Here is a 13,765-nt window from a genome sequence, read left to right on the forward strand (position 1 = left end):
ACGTAATAAGCTTCTAAACAATGTAATCATTTAGAAGGATGTGTTCTAAGAAGGCTGCAAGATGACAAATGTCTAACCAAATCTGAGCATGCCAAACTGCCAAATTACCATTGAGGAGACTTACCTCTAAAGCATAGGACAGTAATTAACTAACAGTAATTTGGCAAAGAGTTGAATGTTTGTGTTTTAGATAAACTAAATATTAAGAAACAAAATTAATTTATATAATTGTTTATGTTTGCAGGAAGCTGTTGCCACGAATGCTGAGTTGGGCGAGGACTTGGAACAAGTTGAAGTACTTCAAAAGAAGTTTGATGATTTCCAGAAAGTGAGTAAAAGAGTTATTGTCTGCTTTAAAGAATATCTACTCTGCTTATCAGAAAACAAGGAATGGTAGTTAGTAAGTATCTCATACACAAATGTGTCACCAATGGCAGAAAGATGAGGTCAAATTAAAGAGAATAAAGAAAAAAAAAAGAAAAATAGATTAATAAAAAAAATAAAAGCCTAACCACAGATACTACATGTTCATCTGATTTCTTTCCATTTAATTTGATTACTATATTCGTTGAATTTATTTTAGGATCTGAATGCAAACGAAAATCGTTTGACTGAGATTAACGAGTTGGCTGATACATTGGAAGATGATGGCAGCCCAGAAGTGATCCAGTGTAAGAATGCCATCAACGTAAGTGCACAACAATTATTCCAAATACGATTAAAAAAAAATATTGTTAAAAGGATAGAAAGATATTGTTTTTTTTTGCTATTTATTACTACCAATGTTTGAAGTATTAAGTTATTTCATTCATTTGTTTTGTTTACTTTATTAATTATATTAATTATAACAATGATTCTATTTTGCGTAGGAATTGAACCAACGTTGGAATGCGCTTCAGCAATTGGCCAATGAGAGAAGCGAGACCCTCGGAAGTGCTCATGAAGTTCAACGATTTTTCAGGTAATTTTATTGATGTTAATGATGTCGCATTTATATAGTGCTTTCAACAATCAACCAATCGTCACAAAGCGCTTAAAGAATCTAGTATTCTTACTCTACTTTTTAATCATTAATTTGACATATGAACATCTTCTTAAAATGTATAACCTCAACCCAACTGAGATCATGACCTCCAACATTTGCATAATCTCGGACATGTAAATGAAGTGTTATATCTAAACTATATTTGTGTTTTTTTCACAGAGATGCTGATGAGACCAAGGATTGGATAAATGATAAAAACAATGCTTTGAATACAGAGAACTACGGCCAAGACTTACACAGTGTCCAGGCCTTGCAGCGTAAACATCAAGGCCTAGAACGTGACTTAAATGCCCTAGGCAAGCAGGTAAGATTGGGGCTATGAGCAGCATGTGGAGGGCTACTAGGAAGGAGGTGTACCAATGTGGTAGAATTTCAGGAACAAAGATAAAATATTCTTAAATTTATTTTAAAAGGAAAAAAATCAATTTACTTAACATAAATGACAAAGAAGGTTTTGCAACTTTTTATTTTCTATTTGAATCTTTGATTTATACTTTCGACAAAATTTGAAGTTAAAGCAAAACCTATTATAAACATTGTATACCTTCTCCTGGTGTCAAATGAATACTGCAGTATATTGTATTCATTTTGAATATATGCTGCAGTAATTTTGTGATGAAAATTTCCTACTATGATGATCAGGATTTTCTATCATCACTGTAAGGAGGTTGCATGATGGGAAAGGAGGATGCATTATGGGAACGAAAGGAGGTTGCATGATGGGAATGTGTGATGCTTTACTAAGGCAGGAATAGGAATGGGTGTAATTTAGCAATTGATTGAAACACCTGATATGGGAATAATGTATTGATTGGGCCTGTTCCATATAACTAGATAAATTTGAAATGCAGACTTTTTAAACAGTTTTTTAACAGTACAGTAGAACTGTAGCGTTAAAACAACGCAATGAAAGATAAATACTCTAAAATACTATACATATATATTATTATACAGGTATTAGAATGAAAGAAAATTAAATAGGATAGACTCTAGAAAATGCACTATTATTATTATGGCATTATCTTGAAGTTGAAAAGGGTGTTGGTATCTGCAATATTTCTGTAGTATTATCTTCTATTTGGAGCATAGAGCTATGGATGGAAAAGGAATAGGTTTTACTGCAAAATATTAGTTAAAGATAAAGAAAAAAAGTTAAAGATAATCTCAGAAGAAGCTTGCCTCTATTCATTTCTTGTTTAGCAAGTAGATCAGTTTAGACAATAAATAGAAAACATATAACTTATAACTATAAAATATACAACTTACAAATAGAGTGAATACTTTTTGTCTCTTGGACACACAAGTACACTAGCTATATTTCTGCATTTCAACTTGCATGATGCATTGTCATTTGTCTTGTATATAATGGATAGAACACCCTTAAGGTATTTGCTACAATGGAACCAATCCATATCTCAATCTGCATGGAGCATCCCACACAGTGCCTACAGCAACCCTTGCCCCCTCCCATTTGCACCTGACTGCCTGATGCTACAGCATTTTAGGGAGTGCATGTCTGTCCCTTATCTCACGCCAACCATTTCATGTATCATGTGTACTCACTTCATGTAGCTGCAGATAGATACAGTACGAGTAAAGATTTTATTTACGTCTATGGATCAGTGTTATGCTGAGGTATGTCTAGCTGCATGCAACCATCCCATAATAGTAGTAATTCAATTACTTAAGTATATTTAAGGAATCTAATTGTTTACTATCAAAATTCATATAGACATCAATTCTTTATTCAGACCAAAGTTATCCAGTTTTGAAAGAGTAGACTCTTTTATCTAGACCAAAGTTGTACAGTTTTAGAAGATTAGACTCTTTTATGTAGACCAAGGTTTCAAGTTTTGGGAGATTGTACTCTTTTAGCCAGACTAGGGTGTCCAGTTTTAAGGGAATTTATTTAATAAAGTGAAGGTTTTCATGCTGCATGTTCAGTTTTATATATTCCAGTTGTGTCTTTAAAGTTTCACTATTTTTGTAGAATAAAGTTAGGACAGCTAGTTTAATATAGCAATAATGAACAAATTAAATACATACTATTTTACCATGGTTTGTTCCATGCAACATATAATGTTTTTCACACATTTTAAACACTTGGTAATATTGTTGATTAAAAGCCTCAACTACTTTTTAAAAGCTGATCTTAAGTGATTCTTAATATCCAAATTTGTTAATGACCTTTTTATTTGTTGTGAAGTTATTATAAATATTGTGAATGTAGAAATAATTTTATTATACAATTTGTAGGTACAATCTTTGGATGAGACTGGCAAACGTCTAATGGAAAGCCATCCAGAATCAGCTGAACAAATCTATGATAAGAAGAGTGAGATCAACAAAGACTGGGAAGCCCTCCAGGAAAGAGTAAGTGACATCATACTATAAAGCTCAGTTATAAAAATGTGCCATAAAAGCTTTCAAACTATATTGAAATTAGACTTAACCTATTTTTGAATGTTTTTTTACCGTTTAGGGTTTATTCTAAATTCTTTTTAGGCCTTTCATACTTATTGTCTATGAGGTGCAAACCGCTATTTTACTACAGTTATTGCATATACTTATTTCTATATGTACCCTCTAGGCAAGAGCTCGCAAAGAGAAGCTAATGGATTCATACGACCTACAGCGCTTCTTGAGTGACTACCGTGACCTGATGTCATGGGTCAGTGGCATGATGACTCTTGTGTCGTCTGATGAATTGGCTAAGGACGTCACAGGAGCTGAAGCTCTTCTAGAAAGACATCAGGTATGTTTAATATTAATTATTTTACTTAATGTTATGCATTGATCGGTTTTTGTTGCTTAGGGACAACAAACAAATCTGAAATTCCAATTGCTTGTCTCCATAAGCAGACATTACATTTGTTGTTAATAACGTTCAGCATTTAAGCTCTGTTTACACTATCAAACTAGTTTTACAAAAAAAGTGTGATGTGCCCAAATATAGTAGTGATTTGACATCATCATGTCCATATATGAGCACATCACATTTTTTGTCACATAAAGTTTGATAGTGCAGAAAAATGTTCCTGGTTCTCAAAATATCTCCTCTCTAAAACAAACCAATGTGTTTATCACAATACTTTATTTTTATCTTATCTAGGATTTGAGATGTGAAATTGAGGCTAAAGCAGGAGCATTCCAGGGCTTTGAAGCCTTTGGAGAGCAGCTTCTGCAACATGAGCATTATGCTAGCCCACAGATTGAAGAGAAATTACAAACATTGAAAGACGAACGAGAAGCTCTTGACAAGTGAGTAACATTTTGAATTATTATAAATTTCTCGATTTTTAAGATCAATAAAATTTCACTGATTACTAATTACTGAATTATTATGTAGTAAAACTAGTATTCAAGATTTTTTTTCAAAATTTACTAATATTTGATAATGTAATTTGTTTTACAGAGCTTGGACAGTACGCCGCATCCAGCTAGACCAATGCCTTGAGTTGCAGCTCTTCCTTCGCGACTGCGAGCAAGCCGAGGCATGGATGGCTTCTCGTGAGGCCTTCATTGCCAATGAAGAGGTTGGTGGATCATTGGATGGCGTTGAAGCATTGATCAAAAAGCATGAAGACTTTGATAAAGCTATAAATGCTCAAGAAGAAAAGATATCGGCATTAAAGGCATTTGCTGACCAGCTGACCGCTGCTGATCACTACGATGCTGCTGCCATTGCTGAGAAGAGAGACCAAGTCTTGGAAAGGTAAGACTTTCTAAATTTACAAAACTGAACGAAAGAGAGACAGACTTCATCTCTGATTCATATAAACTTGAATAAAAGCACTCAATGGTTGAGATGTCATTGGTGACAGACATCCACACACTTACAATAGAAAATATATCATAACAAAAACGTTTACATTTTTTATTCTTGTTAGATGGCAAGATTTGAAGGAAGCGCTAGTTGAGAAGCGTTCAAAGCTTGGAGAGACACAGACACTACAGCAGTTTAGCCGAGATGCTGATGAAGTAGAGGCCTGGATCGCTGAGAAGGTTCAAGTGGCCGGCGACGAGTCGTACATGGACCCCAGCAACATCCAGAGCAAACACCAGAAGCATCAGGCATTTGAGGCAGAGTTGGCAGCAAATGCTGACAGAATTCAGGGAGTTATGGCTGCTGGACAGAGTGAGTTCTTTGGTTACTATAAGTTATTTTAGAAATGGAAGTTTCTAAATTGATGCAGTCCTCTGTATTTAAATCGTAGCTTAAAACAGTCAACATCAACACATTAAAAGAATTATCTGCAGATTTTAACTTAAACTTAGAAAGAGATGGAATAAGATTTTGAGATAAGTGCAACTTAAACTAATCTTTTACTTATGTGTTCTTTGCAGGATTGATTGATGACAACCAGTGTGCTGGTACAGAGGATGCCGTCAGTGCTCGAATCAAGAGTCTTGGTGACCAGTGGGTCTCCCTGACAGAGAAATCTTCTCAGAAGACCCTGAAGTTGAAAGAGGCCAACCGTCAACAGAACTTTAACATCAGTGTGAAGGATATTGAATACTGGCTTACTGATGTAAGGACTAAAAGATTCACTTGAGACTATATTGATAAAACTTACACTCTTCTGGAAACAAGATCTTATCCATCAGGCAATGCATTCAAATATGGAAATTGCTTTACTATATCCATATTCCATGCTTCTAAGATTCTTGTATACAGTTTTGACTACACAGCATTAACTTTCACTATGCTAATTGCCTTATCCAGTGTGGTAGAACCTAAAAATGTACATTGTTCTCTTTTTAACATTTTAGTGCGAGACTGCCCTTGCGTCAGAGGATTTTGGACGTGACTTGGCCTCCGTGCAGAACCTTCTCCAGAAACAACAGCTATTGGAGGATGATATTGCTGCCCATGAGGTACGATAATGGTGTTTGTGTACAATTGTTTCTTCTTACTCAATACATTCTTCATCTCCTCCATCCAATCTCACTTTTTATAGTCCTGCTTCTAACCTTTCTGCACTATCCTTTTGTGTAGGGACGAATTAAAGAGTTGAATGACCAAGCCAATGCCTTCATAGATGCTGGACACTTTGATTCAGATGCCATCAAAGAGAAGAGAGATAGCATCAATGACAGATATGACAAGTAAGTATTTCTGAAAGAAACACTATTTCTTAAAAACTGCCATTTTGTATTTCATTTCTCAAAGTATTTGTTTTTGATATAACATAAATTTTACTAAGGTAAATGAATTTTTTTAAATGTATATAATTCCTGTTTTCTTTCAGTGTGAAGATATTGTCTGGAGAACGCCGTATCAAGCTGAACGAATCGCAGAGAATTCAACAGTTCTACCGCGACATTGATGATGAAGAATCATGGATTAAGTGAGTTATTATCTTTTATTTTATTTTTATATATTTATTATCTATATTTTTAACTTATTTGTGGTGTTGTACATTTCTGGTGTCCATAATTAAAATGTTGTCGAAAAATTCTTTCCCAGATGTGAAAAACTTTCGGAGTGGAGTTGTGGCTTGGTGGTTATGATGCTTGACTACCACTCCAAGGGTCCTGGGTTCAAGTCCCGTCACATGTCAGGATTTTTTCTAAGGACAAAATTACAACTCCACTCCCAAAGACTTGTAATAAGACTTTGTTTATGTAGAGCATCTTGTGTATATGTTTGTCTTGTGAACCTCTGAGGGTCCCTAATGATCAGCAATTGCTGGATGGATCACCCTCTTTAAATATGGTAAAAAAATTTTCTCAAGTTCTCATTTTCAATTTTTTTCCAGGGAGAAGAAGCTTTTGACAAGCTCCGATGATTATGGACGTGATCTCACTGGTGTGCAGAATCTGCGAAAGAAACATAAGCGGTTGGAAGCAGAGATCAACAGTCATGAGCAATCGATCCAGGTATGTTGAGGTCAAACCTGGTGTCAGGGGTCAAGGTTTATTGTTGGAACTATAGTTTTTTTAATCTTCACCATGCAAACATTCCAACAATTTAAATTGCATTTACGAGATAATTGTAATCAAGAAAGAATTTGAGTTTATATTCACTATTCATTTAGTATTTGTCCAATTTTCAGGTTGTGTCAGAATCTGGTCACCTACTTATTCAAGAGGTGACTGCCGCACCAGAACAAGTCCAGCAGCGTCTGGATCAACTGGACACCAACTGGAACGAGCTGAGAACACTTGCTGCTGATCGTGAGCACTATCTGGATGATTCCTTGGCATTCCAGAACTTCTGTGCCAACGTGGAAGAGGAAGAGGCTTGGGTGAATGAGAAGCAGAGCCTGATGAACAGTGATGATTATGGAGATACTCTGGCAGCTGTCCAGGGGTTGTTGAAGAAGTACAAGGCCTTTGAAACGGATCTTGGCGTTCATCGCGAGCGAGTAGCTGACATTCAAAATGTTGGAGATGAACTGATGAAAGCGGTAGGTTGTATATCTTAAATCTAATTATGTTTAAAGAACATTAGTATAAAGTTTTAAATTATTTTGTTCAGTTGATAGTTGGCGAAACGTCAGGTAAATAAAATAATCGTTATTTACTATTACAATTACGGTTGAGATATAATTAACTATTATATTTTATTTTGTTCAGATTACTGTTAATGTAAATGTTTTAATGTCAAAGTAATCAAAGACAAATGATGAAGAAATTTTGCTTTTGATAATTTTGTACAGGAGAACTTCAACTCCGAAGCCATTGGACAGCGTTCTGAGTCACTAAATGCCAAGCTAGCTGCCTTGGAGCAGGCTGCTCTTCTCCGTCGGTCACGCCTGGATGACACTTCTGCTTTCCTGCAGTTCTACTGGAAGGCTGATGTAGTCGAATCCTGGATCGGTAAGAGATAATATCTTTTAATTTGAAGTATTCATTCCCCTTTGCATCAAAACCCGCAAAGCATGACAGCATATCAAACGTCTGAACAATTGGCGTCTCAGAAATTAGTTTTAGAAGACACTGATTAATTTTGAACCTTTAAATTTGATAGTAATGCTCCACTACTTGTAATGTAGAATGATTTATACGACTGGAAGATCACAGATGGCTCTAGAAGAAATTGCTTTCTAATATTTATATATAATTATATTTTGTACTTAAATATGTAAAATAATTTGTGATTGATTATAGCTGACAAGGAGAACATGGCTAACTCTGATGACTATGGTAGAGATTTGTCCTCTGTCCAGACACTCTTGACGAAACAAGAGACATTTGACGTTGGTCTGCAAGCCTTTGAGAAGGAAGGCATCACAACGATCACCAAACTGAAAGACCAGCTTGTGGAAGCTGAGCACGACCAGACTCCTGCCATCCAGCGCAGACATGCAATGTTGATGCAGAGGTTAGTAAAGACAAAAAAATGTGATGTGCCCATATATGGACATGATGATGTCATATCACTACCATATTTAAGCATATCACTACCATATTTGGGCACATCACAATTTTTTGTCAAACTGGTTTGATAGTGCTTAAGAGAATCCATGGAAGGACTGTATAGAACAAAATGTTATTTTTCAATTGAACAATTAAACAAGCTTTTCTTCAGGGTAAACATCTTTTATTTACAAGGCTTTTTGCTTTATGCTGTCAAGACTGCAGACAACAAGTTTAAGGATTGATTTTCATAAAACTACAAAACCTTTCTCTTTTTGGTCTGAATGAATTGAGTTTGGACAGCATACTATTTTCTATTTAATTGTCTGCACTTAAAGACTTAAATCTTTATATTTAAATTTAAAATGTTTTTGAATAATTTTTAACAATTTTTTAAAGGTGGGAGAAACTTCTGGCAGATTCGAAGGCTCGTCGCCAGAGACTTCTGAGAGCACAGGAACAATATCGTGAGGTAAACCCAATCTTTCTTTACTAACATTCTTCACTGTAGAACATTCATATATAAAATATTAATTTATTTCCTTAGATAATTTTTATTGCACAAATCGTATTTTTATAATAAGCACTGTATTATCCAAATATATATTAGTTTCTCTAATATAGTATATTTATCTTTTCACTATTTAATTTAATTTCATTCACCATGTTAGAAAATTTGCACTTTTTGTTCAATTACAGCTATCAACTTTTATTCGTACCAAAATAAAAAAAATTGTTATTAATATTTTGAAAAGATCGAGCTTACTGTACTCGTCAAAGTGGAGAAAAACTATAATTTTTTATTTATTTGATAAAACTGTTTCATATTGAAATAAATCAAAAAATGTAACCTCCAGTTGAATACCATTTTGTGTATCTGAAAGGGTATTTGATTTGAGGTGAATAAATTTGACACTTTTTGGGTTAGAAAAAATGTAATTTCTTGTTTATATTATGAAAAACTAAAGTTGATATTTGTAAATGAACTATTAGTATACTTAAGCTCTGTCTACACTATCAAATGTGAGAAAAAAAATGTGATGTGCCCATTTATGGACCTGATGATGTCATATCACTACCATATATGGGCATATCACTACCATATATGGGCACATCACACTTTTTTTGTAGACAGAGCTTTATATTAGAAAAAACCTGTCAACATGATAAAGAATGTACATGTTGAATGTTAAAAGCAAATAGTAAACTGGAATGAAACTTGACATCTAAGTAGTTTCTTGCAGTTCATGAAAAATCAGATGTATATGCAAATATTATGCAAATTAGATTCAGTGCACCTAATATTTAAATTAGTTGTTACCATTGTTCCACAGTTAATTCAGTTAAAAAATGTCCTTTTTTGACTTTAATTTTAAAAATAATATTGGAAAAAAGAGCGTTATAATTTAAATAGTAATTAAACATGTCTGCGCTATTTTGCTAACATAACAAATTGACTCTGTAACTATGGTAACAAACTATATACATTTATGCAAATGCACTATTGTTTTAATTATGGTAGTTAGCTCATGCATATTCATGAATATCAATATCATCTAATACATAATTCATTAGCATTTCTTGTTTTGTTGTTAGATCATTGTGATACGTGATAGTTATTACAATCTCACACATTTTTTCTTTCTCTTTTTTTTCTCATTCCGTCATTTTTGTTCAGCGATTTAAACCAAAAAATGTCAAGGATAACAAGTTTTTGTCGTCTGTCTTCTTCTCAATTGCCAAATCAGATTTCCCCGTAAGACGAAATTGAAATGGCAATTGAGTAGATATTGATCTTGTTGTCAAATGTGTGATGTTTTTCCCAACCATTATTCATAAGATAAAAACATTTGCAACTAAAAGATTGGATGTTTTTTTATTTTTGGTGAAATTATTGCTTTTAATTGTAGAGGCTGAATTTGATGTTTAGTGACGGATCCTGGGGGACTGAGTTAGCTCCGGGAAGATTCTATCAAATGCTTTTTTGTGGTTGTGGTGGTCATATTCCCGGTTTACCCCACTTTCCCAATAATAAATCCATCATTTAGTTGCATTGTTTTATCTTTGAATGGTCTGCTTTTAAGTATTTTAACAGCGTATTCATCCCTATTGTTACCTTACCTTTAAATAACATTTCAGAAATTAGTTTTAAGCTAATAATAACTGCTAATTCAAGTCAAGTGTTAGAATTTGTAATAACATAACAATAATGGTAACTTGTCTGTGATTCGTATTTAATTGTTTTTATAAATTTTTGATAAAAGTGAAGATTGTATTGTACAGTATTTCAGTTATAAAGAAAGTATGCTGTAATGTTTGCTTTAACTGGTTAAGTTAACTGTTCTAAAGTTAACTGGTTAACTGTTTTACTTCTCTACCATTTCAATCAATTATTTACAATTCTGTATGCCTAGATACTTTATTTCAGCCCATTATATAGTTCTATTCCAGGCCTTTCTTTCAACTAATGGATTGTATAATCTGTTTCTACTTTTCAGTGAGACCTATGCTTCTTCTTCGTAGAGCAACATATTTCAACTTTATATACCACAAACTTACTATATTAGTGCAAGTCCTTTACTGTTTAGCTATTACCAATCTATTTGTGACATCTCATTTTTTCAACCCTAGAATCTGATTTTCTCATATGCTCAAAATGGTTCCGAACTTTACTTGTCTTTGATGTCTTATCTACGATTGTCTTTTCCTTGATCAATGATTGCTTTATACTAGCCTTTTATATACAATGTTCTAATGCACTTTGCTTTACTACAGGCCTGCGGACATACTCTGCTATATGCATATATTAGTTACCTACACTTTCCTATCTAGACTATGTACTAATGAATGAATACTCATCTTCTATTAAGAATAATGACAGTAAACATGTTTGCAAGCCTAAAGTACCTCTCTCTTGATATCTATATTACAGTATAAATATTATTGACAATGTTGCTTATTTTTATTATTAGTAAAGCCTTTGATGAGAGCTATTCTTTGTGCTTGAGTTCTTCAAATCCACTTAAAATTTCACTATCCTTCTTTCATAGATTTACATAACGTCAAGTATTTTCTAATTAATCAATCAATCAATCAATAAACAAATCAATACATAAATATACCAATCAATAAATTGTTCAATAAATGATAAAATAATCAATAAATCAATCAATATACCAATTAATTAATCAATCAATAACATTATCAATACACACATATGCCAATCAATCAAATGATCAATACATAGATACACCAATAAATCAATAAACTGATCAATAATAAATAATATAATCAATAAACCAATCAATACATAAAATACTAATCAATATACAATTTTCACTAAAAAGTTCCTGAAATTCTATTGTAGCATGCATACTTCACTAAATTTGTTTCTTTAGTATTCCTACACAGAACACTTCTCAAATAATACTCTACAGTCTCCTCTTTTCTTTCCAAATTTTCAAGCATGTCTAGATATTGTATTTTTTGTGTGTATTTTAATACTAATATTTACATATTATGCTTATTTAGGTTGAAGATCTGTTCCTGTTGTTTGCCAAGAAAGCTTCAGCCTTCAACAGCTGGTTTGAGAACGCTGAGGAGGATCTGACCGATCCAGTAACTTGTAACTCAGTTGAAGAGATAAAGGTGAGAGGATGATCTTTGACATCAGAGAGTCAAAGGTTATAGGACAGCGGAGGACTGGTGTCACTGATTTATTTGTAATCAATACACCAAAAAAACCTTTGTTAATGAATTGCCTTAATAAATGGAATACATAATGAACACAACAGTGGTTATAATATGTTCTTTGTTGATTAGATTCCTTTCAGCCAATCAGCAAAGTACCATAGCTAACTAACAACAATGATAGTATATAACAATACTGTTGGTATCAGTGGCTAGATCTCAATGGATAAATAAAATAATCAAAAAGCTAAATCAAAACAGTAAAGTTAAACAGCCAGAAAGAAATGAATGTTTGAATTGTGTTTTTTTACAGGCTTTGAAAGAGGCGCATGATGCATTTACAACTTCGTTAAGCAGTGCTCAAACCGATCTGAAGCAATTGGCTGCCCTTGATAAGCAGATCAAGAGCTTTCATGTTACTACTAACCCGTAAGTATTTTAAGTCCTTACTACAGTATTTACAAATAATATTGAATATACATTCCTCAAATATACTTAATTATGTTATTAAAATTCAAATATAAATATATAAAAATACTTTATTTAACTAATTAACTAACACTGACATCCCTTTTTGATCTCTCCAGATACACCTGGTTCACCATGGAGGCTCTTGAAGACACCTGGCGTAACCTTCAGAAGATCATCAAAGAGCGTGAAGTTGATCTCAACAAAGAGCTCATCAGACAGGAAGAGAATGATAAATTGCGTAAACAGTTTGCACAGCTTGCGAACACCTTCCACCAGTGGCTTACAGAGACAAGGTATGTACACCGCTACCGTTGATATCGCATCGTACCGTATATTAATAATTATAATGTCCATTTGCATAGTGCAATTCCGATCATTGCTCATGGCGCTGTGGACTTCTCAACTATGTTCATGTCAAATTCTTATAAATGTTATAATATTCAAAATGTTAGTAATATTTTTCATAAGCAATGAACAAGCCAATAATGGTGTTAAATTTAAGGAGATTATCTCCAATTAAGCAACAACCAAGTACAAGAAAATAATTGTTGAAATGAATATATTTGGTTTCATATTATTATTATATATTTACTGTTTTTTCTGCTAAATTTATTATATAATTTTTTCATCCTAATCTGTTTTTTTATTCTATCTTTACCTCTAAAGTATCTCCAGATTTTGATTTTAAATTATTAATTTTTATCAGTCTAATTAATCATCTCAATTTCATATTAATTTTATTATGATTTTCTTAATAGATATGTTTCATACATACTTAATTTATATCAATTTTTATTTACTCAAATGTGTTTTTCTTTTTCTTACTTCTATCCTTTCTTTGTTGTTATCATTTTCTTTGCGTGGTACCATTCGTTGACGCTCAATCTGCGACCGACATGTGTCGTTCACGGTTCCAGAGCCTTCGTGGCCGGAGGGTTAATATTGTTTTTTATTCGCCTTTTGCACGGGTTGAAAACAAATTGTAGATTTGCATGTTCTAAAAAGAATTGATATTTTGCAGGCTAATTTTAAGCAATACAAACAGCTAACATAAAAACTAATTTTTCTAATAATAGGCTCTCAATGTATTACCTAAACATTTGAAGGTTTGTAAATAATAAGAGGCCCAACTATCCTCAATTTCGGGGTGAGATATGGGTCTCATGATTCAGTGTCCAGACTGGTCCAGAGTTG

The 13,765-nt window shown here is 33.3% G+C and overlaps 1 protein-coding gene across 5 annotated transcripts in view; it reads left to right on the top strand.

The window, feature by feature from the left end:
* Nucleotides 1–13,765, top strand: part of LOC144838077 (spectrin alpha chain, non-erythrocytic 1-like) — a 38,361-nt gene that overhangs the window by 18,928 nt on the left and 5,668 nt on the right. For 2 of the 5 annotated variants that reach the window (XM_078693432.1, XM_078693434.1), the window contains 22 exons: nt 245–328; nt 584–688; nt 870–961; nt 1,205–1,349; nt 3,302–3,418; nt 3,636–3,800; nt 4,158–4,306; nt 4,461–4,760; nt 4,936–5,183; nt 5,393–5,577; nt 5,819–5,923; nt 6,045–6,154; nt 6,298–6,396; nt 6,808–6,928; nt 7,105–7,458; nt 7,711–7,870; nt 8,162–8,375; nt 8,810–8,882; nt 11,942–12,058; nt 12,414–12,529; nt 12,688–12,864; nt 13,489–13,506. In XM_078693432.1, coding sequence (XP_078549558.1) covers nt 245–328; nt 584–688; nt 870–961; nt 1,205–1,349; nt 3,302–3,418; nt 3,636–3,800; nt 4,158–4,306; nt 4,461–4,760; nt 4,936–5,183; nt 5,393–5,577; nt 5,819–5,923; nt 6,045–6,154; nt 6,298–6,396; nt 6,808–6,928; nt 7,105–7,458; nt 7,711–7,870; nt 8,162–8,375; nt 8,810–8,882; nt 11,942–12,058; nt 12,414–12,529; nt 12,688–12,864; nt 13,489–13,506 — 3,254 coding nt within the window. Of the gene's footprint in view, nt 1–244; nt 329–583; nt 689–869; nt 962–1,204; nt 1,350–3,301; nt 3,419–3,635; nt 3,801–4,157; nt 4,307–4,460; nt 4,761–4,935; nt 5,184–5,392; nt 5,578–5,818; nt 5,924–6,044; nt 6,155–6,297; nt 6,397–6,807; nt 6,929–7,104; nt 7,459–7,710; nt 7,871–8,161; nt 8,376–8,809; nt 8,883–10,088; nt 10,207–11,941; nt 12,059–12,413; nt 12,530–12,687; nt 12,865–13,488; nt 13,507–13,765 lie in introns of those variants that run through there. The other 3 variants (XM_078693433.1, XM_078693436.1, XM_078693435.1) reach the window with 2 other exon arrangements.

Source organism: Antedon bifida, chromosome 3, assembly GCF_963402885.1.
Source record: "Antedon bifida chromosome 3, ecAntBifi1.1, whole genome shotgun sequence".
Taxonomy (NCBI): Eukaryota; Metazoa; Echinodermata; class Crinoidea; order Comatulida; family Antedonidae; genus Antedon; species Antedon bifida.